General features: G+C 39.6%; 1 protein-coding gene across 1 annotated transcript; it reads right to left on the bottom strand.

The window, feature by feature from the left end:
* Positions 1-1412: 1412 nt before the first annotated feature.
* Positions 1413-6593, bottom strand: LOC124924412. Its single transcript, XM_047464455.1, has 5 exons — positions 6417-6593; positions 6093-6179; positions 3095-3697; positions 1601-2932; positions 1413-1418 (listed from the first exon to the last, which is right to left on the bottom strand). Exons 1-5 carry the CDS (start codon positions 6591-6593, stop codon positions 1413-1415), a joined length of 2205 nt encoding a protein of 734 aa, XP_047320411.1.
* Positions 6594-20362: the final 13769 nt, after the last annotated feature.

Raw genomic sequence — 20362 nt, 5'->3', positions numbered from 1 at the left:
GTCGGTTTCGAATGATAGAGATTTGAAGAATGGTGGGTCGGTTTCGGTTATCTGGATATTCGGTATGGTCAGTATGGAGTTGGTTTGGAGCGGTATGGTTTAGGTTAGTCGGTTATGTAATGAAGCCAACAGAAAGTAAATAACACAACAGAGTTTTATGGATGTTCGGAGATAAAACTCCTACGTCACCCCTTCCTCTCGAAACCGCGAGAAGGATATTCACTAAGGAATACAAATACAATTCGATCGAGACTTATTTCCTGCTCGATAACACTCTTACAATTCACACCGAAATTGTAACACACACTTAGAATTTAGCACTTAGGCTTTCTTAGAATACCACACTGTTATCACTTGTAGTAAATGCACTTAGCTTTTGTTATCTCAATGTTTGTCTCACTTAGTAACTGCCTTGATGTCCGCTTGATGTCCCACATTTACTCTTCTGCAACTGCCTCCTTTTATAGGTGAAATATGCCAACGGTCATATTTCAAAGCCTTGAATCTGATTGGCTGATCAGAGATGCAGTGATTCAGTGTCTCAGACCTGCGGTCTTCTCCTCAGACCTGACGGTCAATCTCAGACCTGGCATCCTGTTTCAGACCTGCCGGTCTGTAGAGCAAACCTGCCGGGTTTGTCTTTTACTTGATGTAGACACTGTCTCTTTGGACAGTTGTCTGTACTTTGAAGATTTCCTTTCTGGCTTATCCCGAAGAAGAAAGATCTGGTAGTACTGTTTTCTGCAGCCTACAGTCTTTCCTCAGACTTGCATGGATATGGAAGTATTCAGTCTGTTCCTTTGGTATCATTCTCAACAGATACCCAAAGTGTCTTCTTGTGCAGGTCGGCCTCTTGACTTGGCCTAGGTTGGCCGCTTGACTTGGCCGAATATCTTTTGATAGTAAAGTGACCGGGCTTATTCCGGTTATGTTTGTCTTGAGGATTGATCGGCTATTTGATGGATCTGGCTTTTAGGCTTTGGTCGATCCTTCCTCTGTGCGGTCACGTACCGAATACTCTTGATCGGTTTGGTAGCTTGACCGGTTCGGTTTCTTCAGTTGGTTTTCTTTTGTTCATCCGGTCCGGTTCCTTGTTCCTGCGTAGGAAGTTTGTTTAAGTTAGGTTTATTTGAACCGGTATGAATTTATCTAACAATTTCTCCCTTTTTGATTATTTTATTTAAAATTATCAAAATTATGTAAGTTTGCAACCGTAGGCCGGTTGTTTTGTTTGGCCAATTTTTGAAAAAGACTTAGAGAATTTTTAAAAAAAATTTTGAGGGAGGGGTTTGGAATAATCTCTATCTTTTATCTAACAATTTCTCCCTTTTTGATTATTTTATTTAAAATTATCAAAACCAAGTAGAAATGCAAAATAAGGCCGGTGTTCAAAAATAACTTGATATATATATTTATAGCTAACCGAGAAAGACAAAGCATAAATACTTAAGACAAATAAGAAAAGGAAGGGGAGTCCCTATTCCGAGTCCGTGAATTCGTAGGCGCTCTTCTTTCTCTTCGGTGGTGGTGGCGGTTGCGGTTGAGAAGATCGTGGTCTTTTAGACCGGGACCGCAGCTGTTCTTCGACTTCGTCCTCTACTGGGTCGGCTTGCTGCGAGGTACCCGTCTCGACCAGTTCAGAGATTGTGTTGAGCGTCTCGACAATTCGAACTTTCTTACTAGCCGGCTTCTTTCTTTTCTTCGGTTCTGAGGCAGAGGCGGCCGGTGCTGAAGCGGAAGCGGCCGCTTTCCTCTTTTTCTCGTGTTCCTTCGCAAATCCCGCCAGCCGTCGCTGCTCCGTTTCTAATCGTTCGGCATCCTCCGCAGCTTGTCTTGCTATTTGCTCAGCATACCCTAGATACATGATCTCAGCCCTTCTTATTCTTTCGACTTCTATTTCTTCTTCGGTCAGCTGAGTCGCGGTCAGCTGAGTCGCTCGCGACGCTTCTTTGTCTCTGCTAACCTCGGCGTCCAACCTTTCCTGGACTCTCTTAGCAACCAGAGCATCGGCCTCTATAGCCGCGGCATCCGCGGCTTCCTTAGCTTTCAGGATTTCGGCTATCTGCTCTGTAAGTGCCTTTACCTCGGACACAAGAGTCTTATTTGAATTTTCCAGTACCGAGACTCGGTCAATTGTTGGGTCAACCCGTTCGAAATCCTTCTTTAATTCCGAAGTGAGACCCTCCAGAGCTATAATATGCTGAGCACAGTTTTCTCGCTCACCGGCCTCTTCCCATAGTCCGGTGCTGAGTTGCTCCAGGCGTGTTTGATGATGATCCACAACCTGTTTTGTTACATCGGCGAACTTCATAGCCGTATCGAAAATGTTCTCGCATCTATCCTTGAGCGGTTGAAGCTTAGAGACGTTGTGTTCAAGTATGCGGTCATCAATCTTCTCTGATATTGAAGTGTCAAACTGCCGGAGTCGGTCCTCAATCCGCTTCGAAACAACTACTTCAAATTTTTGAAATAGGTCATCAATCCATTCCTGAGGAGGCGCTGGAGCGGTGACTACCGGTGGTGGTGGAGGCATTGATAGCTCGGTAGGATCTGGATCGGCTCTTTCGTCAAGATTTATCGGTGCCTCCTCTTCATTTGGAGGTTCTAATTGAGCCGAATCCTCTAAGTTTATTACCTCAATTTCTGAGTTTGGAACCTCGGCATTTTCGAAACTTTGTACCTCAACAGTTTTCGAAGTTGGTATTTCAGCATTGTCCTGTATCGGTGTCTCGACATCCTCTAAAGTTTGGACCTCAACAGGCTTCGAAGTCGGTACCTCATCATTTTCTGGCAGAGGTGTCTCAATGTCCCTCGGTGTCTCAGTGTCTTCTCTTGAGGTTGTTGTCCAGTCAATTGGAAATTCTTCGATGACCGGAGCGGTATATACCGGTACTTCTTTCTGATTGCATATGACTTCCAGCCGCTCTATTTCCTGCCGAATTTCCAGTTTGCCCTTTTCAAGCTTATCCAATACTCGCGGTGCTACTGTAGACACCGATCCCCCTTCGGCATATTCTTCCTTAATCTTTCTGATACGCCTTCTTATTTGTCGAAGATGACTTCTCGGTATCAGTAGGCAAGTTCGGCATTGTGCCTCATGGATGGTATTGGATTTTGTGAGGCTTAAGATCATGGCCTCCACCTCCTCCAACCTTGCGAAGCAATCCTCTTGGTTCAAGTCCGTCATGATGTTCTTATAGTTCGTGTCGAAGCGGTGCTCATGCCACTCCAAGTATAAGTTTATAACGTCCTCATCCCGCCTGGCGATGCCCTGAAAGATATTCTGGGCTAATCTTTCGGCCTCGGCCTCATCGGCTTCCTTCCTGCTGAGGCCTTCATCATTGGCACCTGTGTCAACCCCGTCCTCACCCTCGGTGGTTTCAGGATTTATGCTATGTTCGGCATTGTTTGGACTTTGAGCCGAAAGATCATCGTCATGGTCCGTTCTATTTTCGGTTCCCTCTGTGTCGGCTTCCTCATCGTCCCACTCCTCATCCTCGGTTTGTTGAGGTGGATCCTCGAAAATTACTTTTTCTTTTCTCTTTCCTCCGGTGCTTGCTTTTGCCGGGGTATTTTTCTTCGCGGCTTTCTTCTTTCGGCCACCTGTGGAACTGGAGGCCGATTGCTTTCTTGGAAGAAAATGCCTTGATCGGATGATGCTGCGTTTTAGTATTCCAACACCGGGACCGACTTTGATCTTCAGATGTAAGAAGATCTTACCGAGTTGAACTGCATACCCCCAAGACCTATCTGAGTCCGGTCTCACCATTTCCATAAGATTGCCGAAGACCGATCTTGCCCAGTTGATCTCTGCGCCTTCCATTAGACGAAAAATCATTCTGATTTTGTCTTTGGTCAGATTGCTGAAATTTCCTCCCCTTGCCAGTATCGCCCTGGCAAAAACGTCACACGCCGGGATGAGCTCCGGTTTCAGCAGTTGTTTCTTTCCGGATGTGGTAAGCGGCTCGTTGGTTGCTGATAAGCGGCGGCAAGCCATCTTAAAAACGTCATCGTCCATCTCCGCTGTTGCGTCCATACCGGTAGTTGGGAGACGTAGACTTTCGGCCACCACAGCTTCGGTGATCTCAACTTGGGAACCGCAAACCTTTGCGAGGATCCTGTCGTAGGAAATGGTTGCGGTTTTGAAGAACTCTTCGACCGCGTCCTTGTATATTACGTGGGGACCGTCAAGTAGATATTCCAAACCGGTTTTACTCAGTTGGTCAATTACTTGTTTTGCTTCGGCCGTTCCGTTCTGCCGAATCTCTTTGAAGTCCACTTGAGAGTATAGTTTGAACAACGCCGAATCACGACCCATGTTTGAAGAGTTTGAAAATGAAAGAATTCGGCTTCAAAGGATTTTAGAAGTTTAGAGAGAGAAAGTGAATTTGTGTGAGAATGAAAAATATGACGAAGGCCCCCTTTTATAGGCACGGTTTGGAAGCCAAACCGTCCCATCATGAATGGGCGGGAGTTTTCCCTCCAAAATGAAAGGACATGGTTTCGTGCGAAACGGTGTGCGGTGTCTTTGAGCGGGAGTTTTTCCCTCCAAAACTTTGCCTATGTCATCGGTGACGTATTTTTCTACGAGACCGAATGGTAGGTTATGTTCAAGCTTATTCAGATATTTTGATTGATCGGCGTTTAACAGTTTTAAGCAGATTTTATGAAACCGGATACGAACGATATCAAGCCGGTTATGTTAGATAGATACATAGAGTAAAGAGACGCGATCAAAACTGAAACGATATTTCATTAGAAAGGAAGCCGATAGGACGAAAGAAAGACATTTAAATAAGGTTGTTTAAGCAGTAAACACCATTCTGGAATACTTTTCCACCACGGCATCTCTGTCGAGAATATTTGAGGGAGATGCCGGTGTACCCGGTCCAAAATCTGGCCGGTACTTGAGAATCAGCCTGCTGATGTGGGGTGCAAAGCCGAGACCCTTCTTGGTCCGCACCATTTTCCTCAAAGTTTGAAAGAGGACCGCTGCCCAATTAATGGGCGTGTGGTTGTAGATGTGGGTCATCATATTGTATGTATTCTTTGAAAACCGCTGATTTACAGATTGGCACAGAATGGACCGAGTGACAATCTCAAGAAGTAGCTGAGTGCTACGACCGAGACGGGTCTTTAACCCATGGGTTTCCACCGTATCGAAGGTTCCAAGACAGCGGAACACATAGTAGTATTCATCAGTTCCCTCCATGGCCGGAAAGTCAGAGAACCCTTCTTTAGGCAGATTGAAGAGGGAGGCAAATTCGGCTTCATCAAGCCGGAAGGTATGATTCCTTACCGTGGTTACAATGCGATCTCCCCAGTTAACGGCATTTCTGAAAAATTCCTTGACATCCTCAGTCAGTATGGGACCGGATTCGTCAAGGAAGGCTTGAAGACCGGTAACAATGAGACTTTCAAACATGTGTTTCTTTGGGTGGTCATAGTCCCATTCGGCCAAGCATGAGCCGAAGTCAACACTTAGAAAATTTCCCAAAGTTCGGCTTGGCATGATTATGATGTAGAGAGAGAGAGATTCAAGAGAAATACTAGTGATTGTGGATGTGAGAAAATGAAAGGAGGATGGCTCCTTATATAGAATCGTTTTTGGAGGGAAAATCTGTGCATTGATGGTCAGTTTTGTTTTATTAAGGGAAAGAATCTTTTCCTCTCCAAAGTGCATTGGGAAGTGGCGGTTTGCAGATCTCGAGGTAAATGGTAGTTGGAAAGTGACCAGATTAGTTGGGAATTAAATATGCAAGTGGTTGTGAGTTATCTCATTAAATGGAATTATCTCATTAAATGCATTTAACACATAATGATATAGATTAGATGGAGACCGAAAACGGTAGAGACAACACCGAAAATGACATACATAAATAATGAAGTTAAGAAAAGCACAAATAAAACCGAAGTGGACATGGATGAGGCCGATATGGTCAGAGTTGAATAGATTAATGATGCATCCGGTACATGCAGCAAAACGACCGGATGCCAGACGAGGTGACTTAGCGAGGAGGGTTGAAGTTCCTCCTCCTCCATTCTCTTTCAAACCGACTGTAGAAAGAGTCGGTCATTTCCCTAGTTAGCACCTGAGCCTGGTTCAGGCTTTCGCCAGGGCAAGTTGGAACGCCGAGTTCCACCAGAAGGGTGCTCATTTGGGGAATGAGACCGACTGACTGAACATTAATCATCCAAACCAAGGTGTCGAACAGCACCCGGGACCAGTTTACCGGTGTGCCAGTAATGATGGCGGCCATCATATTGAAACTTGCCACACAGTAGGTGTTAGTGACATCTCTTCCAAAGATGCCCCTTCCTAACACATCATTGAGGAGCTGATACTCAGCCCTCAAGAGAGATTTAGAACCATGATCATTGACAGGTTCATCCGACCGGGCAAAGGCTAGGGATACCTCAGCCTTAATGTCTGCAGGAGGATTGAGATCTGTGATCCCTTGCTTGGGCAGACTGAAACACCGACCAAAGTCCTGTTCGGTGAAGTCGAAAATTACCCCCCCAACTTTGGATTGGATGTGGGTCTCGAAATGGGGTGTTCCCCGGAATACTCTGGCATTGTAGTAGAATTCCATAACGGATGCAGGGTAGATGATTTGCTTATCATCCAGAAAATACTGGAGACCAGTATCTTCTAACTTCTTAATCATCCGATACACTTCATAGTGTTCGGTACCGGTACAGGATTCAAAATCTACTTGGAGGATGTTTGGGAATTGAGACATGGTTAGTTTGCCTTAGTGAGAGAGTATTCTTGTGACTTGTGAGTTTTGTGGTGAGTGTTACCCTCTCTTAAATACTAGTTTAGGGGCTAACCTATTGTCCAGACATTAAATAGAGTGACATGTATTAACTGCAGGATAAAAATGTTTTTCACCAAAATGGGTATGTTTGCAGTCTAGGTGTCGGTCATAGGCCTGAACCATGAAAGATATCAAAAGATCTTCACGTCTTTTTAGGCGCGACCAGTTTTCTTTGAAAAGGCAACATTTCAGAACAGATATCTATAAACATTGGTAGTTGTTCCACATCTGTGAAATTCAAATAATCTGGGATGACCTGCTTCCGAACCGGTCAGTCATCAGTTGTTCATCCCGATGCGGTTAGTTGGTGTTTCCACCAAGTAGCCGGTCGGTTTACTCTTTCTGATGAGCTGTGCGGTTCTTCCATAGGTATCTTGAGAATTCAAAGATCAGCAGCTTAAGAAGAGCTACCTGTTTTATCTGTCGAAGCCGGTTTTCCTTTTAAGTATCCTTAGGAAGGATCTGACTGATGTCGGTTAAGCCGAGAGTAAGTCTAAATTGAGAGAACTTAGCTTCCTGTAGAGGCTTTGTGAAGATATCGGCTACTTGTTGGTCGGTGGGTACATATTCCAGCCGGATATGCTTCAGCGTGACATGCTCTTGAATGAAGTGATGCCTTATGTCGATGTGCTTGGTTCTGGAATGGAGAACCGGGTTGTATGTAATCGCAATGGCACTTGTGTTGTCACAGAAAATTGGGGACTCTTCGGCTGTAATACCGAAGTCCTTCAACTGCTGTTGGATCCAGAGAAGTTGAGAACAGCAACTTCCGGCCGCCAAGTATTCAGCTTCTGCGGTTGATGTAGCCACCGATGTCTGCTTCTTGCTGTGCCATGATACCAGTCGGTCACCAAGGAACTGACATGTTCCGCTGGTGCTCTTTCTGTCAATCTTGCAGCCTGCATAGTCTGCGTCTGAGTAGCTCGTTAGATTGAATGATGAGTCCTTTGGGTACCACAGACCGACATCAGGTGTGCCCTTTAGATACTTCAGTATCCTCTTTGCGGCTGTGTAATGGGATTGCTTTGGATTTGCTTGAAATCTCCCACATACACCAACTGCAAACAGGATGTCCGGTCTACTTGCTGTCAGATACAGCAGGGAACCGATCATGCCCCGGTATGCAATCTGATCTACTGATTGCCCTTCATCATCTCTGTCCAATTTAATGGATGAACTCATTGGAGTGGCCGCCGAGGAGCAGGTGTCCATACCGAATTTCTTTAGAAGCTCCTTGGTATATTTCGGTTGACTGATGAATGTTCCTTCCTTGAGTTGCTTAACCTGAAGACCTAGGAAGAAACTTAATTCTCCCATCATACTCATTTCAAATTTGTCAGTCATCATTTTTGAAAATTTGTCACAAAGCTTGGGGTCAGTGGAACCAAAAATAATATCATCTACATAGATTTGAACAAGTAGGATATGTTCCTTCTTTTCAAATTTGAACAAGGTCTTATCTACTGAACCGATGGTGAAATCATGCTCTACTAGGAATGCGGTTAGCGTATCATACCAGGCTCTTGGTGCTTGCTTTAGACCGTATAAAGCTTTGTTCAGCCGGTATACATGGTTTGGAAATTCAGCGTTCTTAAAACCGGGTGGTTGTTCAACATACACTTCTTCACGTATATCACCGTTCAGAAATGCACTTTTAACATCCATTTGAAAAACTTTGAAATTTTTGAAAGCAGCAAAGGCAAGAAAAATCCTAATGGCTTCAATCCTGGCTACAGGGGCAAATGACTCTTCAAAATCAATGCCTTCTTCCTGTTTGTAGCCTTGAGCCACTAATCTGGCTTTGTTCCTCGTGACCAAACCGTCCTCATTGAGTTTGTTTCTGAATACCCATCTTGTTCCTATGACCGATTTATCTTTCGGTCTGGGAACTAAGTACCAGACTTTACTACTCTCGAACTGGTTTAGCTCTTCTTGCATTCCCAAGATCCAATCCGGATCTGACAATGCTTCATCTATTCTTTTCGGTTCAATCTGGGATATAAAAGCAGAGTTAAAATATCCTTCCAGAAGTTGACTCCTAGTTCGAACAGGTTCTGAAGGGTCACCTATAATTTGCTCAGGAGGATGTTTACTGTTTCTTCTGAGATTCAGTTCAAGGGTGTCTACCAAGTTACCGTTTAATTGATCAAGGCTAGACATGTCGGTAGGCTGACCAAGATTGTCAGACCGACCGGCTTCCTCGGGTTGGACCGAAGTGTCAGCTTCCTGTTGTAAAACAGCTTGATCCGGCTGGGTATCAATATTACCCATTAGGTCATGGACAAATCCCCTGAAGACCGGGGTCTCATCTTCGCTATCAGAATGAATATCGTTATTTTCCAGTCTGTTATGTAGATCAAAGCATGAAGCAGTGTTGCTTTCAACCGATTCATCGAAAACAACGTGAATTGTTTCCTCCATGGTTGCAGTTCTATTGTTATATACTCTATATGCTTTGCTTACCGACGAGTATCCTAGCATAATGCCGGTGTCGGTCTTTGCATCAAAAGCAGTGAGTTGGGTTTTACCATTATTATGAATATAACATTTACAACCGAAAATCCTGAGGTATTTAAGTTTAGGAACTCTGTTAAAATAAACCTCATATGGTGTTTTGTTGTGAAATCTGTTAATCAAAGACCGATTTTGTGTATGGCATGCAGTGTTGATAGCTTCAGCCCAATATTTCTGAGCAATGCCGGAGTCGGCTATCATGGACTGTGCGGCTTCCTTGAGAGTCCGGTTTCTTCTCTCGGCCAGGCCATTTTGTTGAGGAGTCCTAGCACTAGACAACTCGTGTCTAATGCCGGATTCATCAAGATATGCAGTTAATGTGCTATTAGTAAATTCGGTACCTCTATCGCTCCGAATGCAATTTATACGAGTTGATTTTTCATTTTGCAAGCGCTTAAGGAGGTTGATTAGGTTTGATACCGTTTCACGTTTAGATGGTAAAAATATTACCCATGTATATCTAGAGTAATCATCAATAACTACCATGGTGTAAAGCATACCTCCTATGCTTATGACCTGAATTGGTCCAAATAAATCCATGTGAAGAAGATCTAAACATCGGCTAGATTGGAGATTTCCTTTGCTCTTAAATGATGACCTGGTTTGTTTACCCATCTGGCACGCTGAACAAACCTTATCCTGGTTAAATACTATATCTGGGATGCCTTCAACTAATTTCTTACCACGAATGTAGTTTAAGGTTTTCATGTTTAGGTGGTTTAGTCTTTTGTGCCATAGCCAGGTTTGATCAGTTTTAGCTATCATGCATATGGGGTGTTCTACTCTAGTTTTCCAGTCTACCTTGTAGATGTTACCTATCCTATTTCCGGTTAGTAGCACTATCCCTTGAGAGTTCTTAACTAAGCATGCATGTTTAAGGAATTCTACTGTGTATCCGGCATCACACATCTGACTAATGCTAAGTAGATTAAAACGTAGGTTTTCAACTAGAAGTACATTATCAATAGTTAGGTTACCATGGACAATCTTACCCTTGCCCACGGTTTTACCTTTAGAGTTGTCACCGAAAGTGATAGGAGCACCGGTTACTGATCTGATGTCGATTATCAAATTGCTATTTCCGGTCATGTGCCTGGAGCAACCACTGTCCAAGAACCATTCAGAGTTTCCTAGCCGTTTCTTTGGATCCTGCAAAAAGTACATATTTACAACTATTTGGTACCCACATTTACTTGGGTCCACATGCGATTAGTCCCTTAGGTACCCAAACCTTGATAAATCGAACGGTCTTCTTTGCTAAAGTTTCAACTGTTCTCCTCACACTTGGTCTGATGTATTTCGGTTTCCCTACAGATGACCTAAATGATGATGGTCTTTGGTTTGATGATCTATAGTTTGATCTACGTGGTTCAGGGAAGTCTTTCTTATATTTGAGGATTTCTGCTTTCCTTTTCTCAAGGTCAAGCCATGAATCGGTTGGCCCAACATAGTCATACTTTGTCTTTTCTTCCCTATAATACGCGGTCTCCTCTTCTTCAGCTGTACAGGTGCTCTTAAGGAATTTTATAAAGGGAAGGTTTCCTTTTGTGAGCTTTGCTTTCCATATGGATTTTCGGTTTTTAGATCTGTTCTCTGTGTATCCTAGGCCATTCTTACAACGTGGATGCCTGTATTCTTTATTCAGGTTCTTTACTATATCGCTAGATCTCCTATAGGCGGCCATCGTATACTGAAATCTGGCATTCTCTTTCTCGGATAGGTCTCTAGTCGGCTCACTAGGTTGTTCGATCTTAGGGTCTGATTCGGTTTCTAGGGTATGAGTATCATCAGATTGTATGACCTCCGGTTCGGTTATGATGGGTACCTCTGGTTCTACTGGGATAGGTACTATGGGATCGGTTTTGATGTTGAGGTGCTTAGGTAACATGGTCAATAGGTTCTTATATTCTTCTACCATGTCATTCAATGCTTCATATAATTCATCTTTAGTAAATTCTTCACATGGAGAGTCAAATACCTGTTCCTCATTTGCCATGAGACATGTGAGGTCATCGTCACTGTCACTGTGAGCCCATAGGCTTCCTCCATCATCGGCTATCAGTGCTTTCGGTACTTCACTTCCTTCACCGGTTTGTTGGTAGTTGTTCCGGTTATTTTGATAGTCTGGTTTCTGTGTATCTCTCCTTGGTTTCCTGCATTCCCACTTAAAATGTCCCATACAGTTACAGTTATAGCATCTTATATTGGATTTGTCACCATAGTAGTTGTTTGTCGGTTGGCTCCTTTTCATGAACCTCCCAAACTTCTGTGCAAGCATTGCCATGGCGTCCTCAGTAAACTGTTCGGCGGTTCTGATCGGTGCAGGTGCAGGAGTCGGTACCGGTGCAGATGTAGATATAGGAGCAGGAACAGGTGCAGCCGGTTCCGTAGATGTGAACAGAGCTCTGGTTGACGTTGAGGCCGAGACTTCCTCTTCGGTTCTGGAATTCATCTCGAACTCATATGCCTTAAGATCTTCGAATACGTCGTATAATTTCATCTTACGTAGGCTCTTTGATTCTCTCATGACCATCGTCTTTATATCCCAAGCACTCGGAAGAGATCTCAAGACCTTCATAATGACCTCTTTGTTGTCGTACTTCTTGCCCAGATTTGCTAACTCATCTAATACACCAGTGAACCGGTCACTGTATTCCTTCATAGTTTCCCCTGGTTTCATTTTGATGCTTTCAAACCTCTGTGTGGCCACCATTATTTTGTTCTCCTTTGTTCTTTCATTTCCCTCAAAGATCTGGATGACCGTGTTCCAAGTCTCCTTCGCGGTTTTGCAATCTCTGATCTTGCAGTATGTATTTCTGTCCACGCTATTGGAGATCCGGTTTCTTGCATGGTTGTCCAGATTGTTCCTTCTCCTATCTTCAGCCGTCCATTCTTTTCTTTCTTTATCAATGATTATCGGTCCTTCGGTCAGAATGGATTCCATTTCATCATCCAAGGTGACTAGATGTAGATGCATGCGTGCCTTCCAGTTGGCAAAATCATCACCTTCTAGCATTGGAGGCCTATCTTGATACATGTTTGCTTGAGTATTGAAACTAACTGCTCTGATACCAATTGTTGGGATCTAGGTCGCCGCTGGTGGACCGGGGGTTGGACCGGTTAGCGGTTCTCACTCGTAGGGTGGTGGTTAATCCTGTTAGAGATTAACACCGGGGTTTCAATACTACACAACCTGTCACAAACCCTTGAACTAGGTTCAAGCGCGGAAGAGGTTTGCTTTCAAGTTGAAGCGGTACACGTGTATGATAGGCGGAGTCGGTTTCGAATGATAGAGATTTGAAGAATGGTGGGTCGGTTTCGGTTATCTGGATATTCGGTATGGTCAGTATGGAGTTGGTTTGGAGCGGTATGGTTTAGGTTAGTCGGTTATGTAATGAAGCCAACAGAAAGTAAATAACACAACAGAGTTTTATGGATGTTCGGAGATAAAACTCCTACGTCACCCCTTCCTCTCGAAACCGCGAGAAGGATATTCACTAAGGAATACAAATACAATTCGATCGAGACTTATTTCCTGCTCGATAACACTCTTACAATTCACACCGAAATTGTAACACACACTTAGAATTTAGCACTTAGGCTTTCTTAGAATACCACACTGTTATCACTTGTAGTAAATGCACTTAGCTTTTGTTATCTCAATGTTTGTCTCACTTAGTAACTGCCTTGATGTCCGCTTGATGTCCCACATTTACTCTTCTGCAACTGCCTCCTTTTATAGGTGAAATATGCCAACGGTCATATTTCAAAGCCTTGAATCTGATTGGCTGATCAGAGATGCAGTGATTCAGTGTCTCAGACCTGCGGTCTTCTCCTCAGACCTGACGGTCAATCTCAGACCTGGCATCCTGTTTCAGACCTGCCGGTCTGTAGAGCAAACCTGCCGGGTTTGTCTTTTACTTGATGTAGACACTGTCTCTTTGGACAGTTGTCTGTACTTTGAAGATTTCCTTTCTGGCTTATCCCGAAGAAGAAAGATCTGGTAGTACTGTTTTCTGCAGCCTACAGTCTTTCCTCAGACTTGCATGGATATGGAAGTATTCAGTCTGTTCCTTTGGTATCATTCTCAACAGATACCCAAAGTGTCTTCTTGTGCAGGTCGGCCTCTTGACTTGGCCTAGGTTGGCCGCTTGACTTGGCCGAATATCTTTTGATAGTAAAGTGACCGGGCTTATTCCGGTTATGTTTGTCTTGAGGATTGATCGGCTATTTGATGGATCTGGCTTTTAGGCTTTGGTCGATCCTTCCTCTGTGCGGTCACGTACCGAATACTCTTGATCGGTTTGGTAGCTTGACCGGTTCGGTTTCTTCAGTTGGTTTTCTTTTGTTCATCCGGTCCGGTTCTTTGTTCCTGCGTAGGAAGTTTGTTTAAGTTAGGTTTATTTGAACCGGTATGAATTTATCTAACAATTCTAATGACTTTTTGGTCCGAACAAAATGTATGTTTAATTAAAATTAGAAAGATTATTGTGCGATACAAAGATAAAAATATAAAATAATAATAATATTTATTCAATGTTTAAAATTTTTAATAAATTACAAATAATATATTAAAATAAAAAATAAAACACTTTCATTCTACATTTTATTCACTTCGGTAAAATAATTTATTTTCTTACGTATCTCATCATATATTTTTTTTGAATAAACATCTAATCTCGTGACTTTACACTTTCACTTTGATCAATCAAATATTTGATTCATATTTTTCAACATTTAGTATTGTGACATCACACTTTGGTCAATCAAATATTTGATTCATATTTTTAACCACTTTCAATTGATATCGATTTATTATTCATCGGCAAATCACATCTCGATCACACTTGATTAAAGAGTTGTACTTGTTTTGTTAGATTGCAAGTTCGAAACAGACATATAACATTTTTAATTTGATTTTAACCGTTTTAAGTTTATGGGCGAGTCAACCCACAATCCGACCCAAGTATACATTTATTCTCACATATATATCCAAATTAATCATAGCTTTCGACTCGACAATCCGAGCACTTTGAAATTAAGCATCATTATATATATATATATATATATATATTAGTTAGTTAAAAAGTAGAACTTTTAGTGTTAAAATGTTCCGCGTTTATCAAATTTGGGGTTGAATTTAAAATATAAAGTTTTATTAGCCTAATTGGTAAAAATGGTTATACTTGTTTTGTTATGTTTCAAGTTGAAAATATACTTACATTATTTTTAATTTATTTTTAACCGTTTTAAGTTTATGGGCGGGTCAACCCACAATTTGACCCAAGTATCCATTCACTTACACATATATATTCAAATTAACCACAACTATTGATCTGACATTCCGGACACTTTGAAGTTATGCATCATTATATATATATAGATATGGAGATACGTATTTATTGTAAATGTTTTAAATGTTGTTCATAACAAAAATATATAAGATGCATTTAAAAATGGTTAAAATCACTTTTAATTAAGAGATGAGTTGAACCGACCTATTTTCCTACTTAGTTGAGTCTGGGCTAAATTTTTTCTTGTAGGTAATTGTTTAGGCTACACCTTGAGCCTTTGAGCGAGCCAAATGGTCAAGTGTAGGTCTAGTTATCCTTTTTTTAAGTCAAGTATTTTCTTGTTTCGGTTTTCAGTTGTCTTCGTTCAACCTAAACATAAAATGACTATATCACCTTACTAAAATCACCATTGAGGCTAAGCTAGGATGTGTTATAAATGTGTGTTTGTTAGATACAACATTCGTATTAGACAAAATCTTCAAGACTAATCACAAATCCATGCAATTCTTGATGGAATGTCGGTGGTCTCGAAATAAACAAATTGGCTTACGGGCGACCTAACGTAGGCTATAGGTTGAACTGTGAGTACTACTTGGTATCAAAAGAAAGCTAACTCAATGAATTTTCCAACAGTATCTTATTTTCTCCAAATGGTTGAGTCAATCAAAACAAATGAATATTCAAAAGTTACACCATGCTTAAGATCGCTCCAATAATAAAGTGGGTGAACTTGCATCGGGTTGCGGGGCTAAATTGACCACCTTAGTCATCGATTGGAGTCGGAGAACTGATGTCATTCGAACGGGCTGCGTCTTAGATTTCCAAACATAGTTCACAAATCAAATTCGAAGCATCATAGCTTCAGTTATGAAATATACACCGCGGACATGTCTGGTTTGATCACGCCTTGGTCACATTGTCTTGTACCGCAGATTCTGATGATTTAGAGTTTAGAATCAATTTTGGATACAAACAAACCTTATAGAGAACACTTCAAGTTTTCAAAATCATCCAAGATCAGCTAATTTCGTTGAGTATAGCAATTTGGGTGAATTTTTCAAGTTGAGGATCTCTTTAGGATTTCTTCAGCGAACCCATATCACCACACACATATTTGTGCATTTTTTAAATAACTCGCGCATGATGTCAGCATGATGTCAAAGTCTGTAATTTTTTTAATTTATTTTGGTGCACAATCTGACTCGTTGACTTCCATTGACTCGCCCTTAACTCGTCCGTTTTAACTCAGTTTTTGATATTTTGTATTTTTGAAGGTACAAAATTATAAATAAAAATATTATACTCAAAATTCATAATTTTCGAACCAATTAATTTAAACGTATTAGGTCTCCCGAATTTTGATTTTTTATGAAAAATGATGTTTGGACACACAAACAAGCTCCGGACTAGTTGTATGGTACATTTTGTCCAACAACAATATTATACTCAAAGTTTATGATTTTTTAAATCAGTCATTCTAAACGTATTAAAACATTTGAAGCTCAAGTATTTTCAAATTTTGGTGTTTGAATCACACTATTTAATGGTCGTTCTGAGCCAATTATGAAAAGTTATTTTGATTTTTGCTCCCTCAGTTCAATAATCAAGTATGATATCATTCAGGACCAAGTAGATTTATTTTAATTTTGGATTGTAAAAATTCTCATGATGATGAATATCATTAACATATTTTTTAAATAATTCCTATAACTTCTCTCTTTCACCATCACGACCTAAAAAATAGCTATATTCAATGATTTTTGATTTTTTGTGTACTCTTTTACTAAATTTAATTGCTTCTTTTTCAATTTCAATAGTTGAAATAAAAATTTCTCCGGACTCCAAGCCATCCATATCCTACCTTTAATAATATCACTATTATGGACCATATTCCATGATTATATGATATTGATTAGGCATGACATTTTAGCCCGACGGGTCGGGTACCCAAAGGAACCGAATCAATCGGTTTGGGTAATTTGTTTGTTTTTCGGTTCTAGGTAATTTCGGGTCAGAATCGATCGGTTTCGGTTCGGTTCTGGGTATCCAAAAAATAATTAAAAATATTTTTTTTAGTTTTACTATTTGGTTCTGCTGTAACTTTTTTTCGTTTCTATTCCTACAGGCGAGTTACGGTTAACAATCCATACCCCATTTAGCTAAAGCACCCTTTACAAATTAAGGAAAAGAAGAATAGTATTACCCTGCAGACAAAACCCGAAAATGTGAGAGAATAGGAAATGAGGAAGAAAGTTCAGTAGGTGAAAGAAAATGATATTTTTTTTAAATAATATTTTTTTAAATATTATATATATATATATTATATAATATATTATTGTTTGTTTTATTTGATTTAGCGTAATATTTATAATTATTTTTATTAAATAATTTTTTAAAGCTTAAAACACCTTAATTATTTTTTTTTACTGTATTATCGAATAAAATTTGGTTCAATTTCATCCAAATTAAGTTTAAAATCTATGTAAAATTTAAAAATATATTAAGGGTTAAAATTGGTTAAATAAGTAAAAAATAAATTATTTTAAAATATTATGTCCGGTTCGGTTCGGGTACCCATCGGTTCCGAACCGATATTTCAGGGTAAAATTGGGTTCAGTTCGATTCCCCAAAACCCAAAAATTTGCCATGCCATTATTGATAAAAGAAGTAATACTCTTGTTAAGGAACCTTATTTTTTTTTTTTTGCAATATCAAATAAATTCAATTAATATTTTTTTAATTTTTTTAAGATCATTTAACCCTGTAATATTCATGTTTCGGTCTTCATAAACTACTCAAATCAAAGATAAGACGATGATATTTACCAATTTTTTAGGTTTTAACCCATATTTCTTAATGAGTTCCATCTTTTCCTTTGTGTCAATTTTTTTGTTTCTTAAAAATAACTAAGACATATCTTTTTTTAGAACATTGGGTTCCTATTCTCATTCAGAGTGCGACTAATCCCCGCGGGTTAAACACATAGTCCATAAATTTAGTCAACTAATTTAACCAGACGAGCAAAACTTGAGTTCCTCGCGGGCTCAAACCTAGGACCTCAAAGAGGTTGAGGTATCAACCTCTTTTTGCTGCTAGTATAGAAGAATGGATGTTAAGGTATATCCTTCATTATTATTTACCAGACTTAGCGTATTAGATACATTTTCACTCTTATTAGTTGTTCTAGTAATTGATTCAAATTCATTACATTTCCTTTTAAGAGAAGAGCATCCAACTTCAAGTATAACATCATTAAATTTTCTAGATAAGTTGTTTACACTATTTTTTTGTTTTAGGTCAGACTTTTATAGTTCTTAGGAGTGGTTCTATACACTAGGGTAGTTTCCTTAATCATATTAAAAATTATCACTTTATTTTCTAGATTACTCTTAGATTTATACACATTTTATATTGGTGCATCATTCTCATCCACAAATTCGGCCTTATTACAACAATAATTTTCTTTATATTATTTTTTTAAATATAAAACTTATTTCATTTATTCACTAAGTTACATAAAAATGCAATTTAGTGATGAAACAAAAAAAGAGGTTCTCTAGAACGAAAAAATAAGCGAACAAATGGAAACAAAATAATCAGTCCAAGTGCAACAAATTTCTTGGATCACGGTGATTGGCAATGACACAAATCAACCTTAAAATTAGAAATAATAAGTTTTTTCGGACTGCTTCTCGTGCCTAGGTCCAAATCAAAGTCAAGTGATCATGAAAATATAGGTTTTGATTTTATGTTCCTCGATCCGCTAATCAGTCAGCCCGCACCTAAACCATGAAGACAACTTTGAAGAGGAAGTGGACTTGCCACCTTCAAAACTTTCAATAACTCACACCCAATTTTGGAGAGTTTGACATTTGGACCCAAGTGGTAACCCCAAATAGACCGATGGAAGATGATCTCGCTTAGCGTGACTAAATAAATGAATAATTTTTTGAGAGGACAATTTTCAACAAAGAAAATGAAAGATTTACTTTCATTTTTGTCAATCAAGAAGTCCCCGAAAAAAGATCCACAATGATAAGATTAATAGAGTAATTAACGTTACTCACTTCACTTCACTCCACCCTTCAACAAGAATGATGAAACTAATAGCTATGAGTCAATTGGTCTCAAAGTAGAAGCCCCAATTTATTAAAATTGAAAGAAGTGTCAAGATTCAATCAAATCTCAGATTTTTGAAAATCAATTACACCAAGTGAACTGAACATCGCACCCACAAGTTTAAGATCAACAAGATTGAATGAAACTTGAAAATACAGTCATTGATTGAGAGATTCAATGACATCCTCTTTTCATTAGGAAAACGAACCATATTGAAATCACTACAAATAACCTTAGGAAGATTTCATTTCAAATTTTCATTCACAATTAAATTCTAAATCTTAAATCCTAATTATTTTTTTTTACTTTTAAGATAAAAAATTATGATATTTTTTAAATATATAATTAAATCATTAAATTATATAATTTATCTAATTTATTTTATATTTTATAAATTTATATTTTTACGTTACGAATAAACATAGATTTATTTTTTATTTTTTATTTTTTATTAATAATGTTTGTTTTAATATATTATGTTTGTTTATTTAAATGTATTGTTGAATTATTTGGTTAATTATTAATTATTGATATATAATTAATTTTATCTTTATTTTATTAAATGAATAAGAAAATATTGTAGTTAAATATGTAAAGTTGATAAATATATATATATATATATATAATATTAATAAGGTTAAAAAGTTACTATAAGAAATGAATATTTTAAGAATATTCTTTTGAGTTTGGAAATAAGTTTTTGGGTTGGAGAACTGTTTGATGTGACGTTTACTGCATTTTGGGTTTGAGAATGGGTTTGTGGTTGGAGATTGTCCAACAGACAGTGACTACATCAAGTAAAAGACAAACCCGGCAGGTTTGTCTTACAGACCGGCAGGTCTGAGACAGAACACCAGGTCTGAGGTTGATCATCAGGTCTGAGGAAACAACCGCAGGTCTGAACCTCTGAAACACTGAATCACTGCACCGCTGCTCAGCCAATCAGATTCAAGGAAGTGAAATATGACCGTTGGCATATTTCACCTATAAAAGGAGGTAGCTGAAGAAGAGTAAATGCAGTGACTTAAGCGGGACATTAAGAGACAACAGTGTGATATTGAGATATTAAGAGCATTTACTACAAGTGATAAGAGTGTGCTGTTCTAGAAAGCCTAAGTGTTGAAAGTTAAAGTGTGTTTTACAATTTCGGTGTAAATTGTAAGAGTGTTATCGAGCAGGAAATAAGTCTCGATCGGCCTGTACTTGTAATCCTTAGTGAATGTCCTTCTCGCGGTTTCGAGAGGAAGGGGTGACGTAGGAATTTTATCTCCGAACATCCATAAAATCTGTCTTGCTATTTACTTTCTGCCGGCTTCATTGTCTAACCGATTAACTTAACTACACCGCTCCAAACCGACTCTACACTAACCATACCGAATTTCCAGATTACCGAAACCGACCCACCATTTCCAAATCTCCATCATCCGAAACCGACCGTGCCTATCATACAAGCGTGTCGCTTCAACCTGAAAGCAAACCTCTTCCGCGCTTGAACCTAGTTCAAGGGTTTGTGACAGGTTGTGTAGTATTGAAACCCCGGTGTTAATCTCTAACCGGATTAACCACCACCCTACGAGTGAGAACCGCTAACCGGTCCAACCCCCGGTCCACCAG

This window comes from Impatiens glandulifera, chromosome 2 (genome assembly GCF_907164915.1).
Source record: "Impatiens glandulifera chromosome 2, dImpGla2.1, whole genome shotgun sequence".
NCBI classification, from domain to species: Eukaryota; Viridiplantae; Streptophyta; class Magnoliopsida; order Ericales; family Balsaminaceae; genus Impatiens; species Impatiens glandulifera.
Note: the sequence above shows the minus strand (reverse complement) of the source record. Positions and strands in the feature narration are given on the sequence as shown.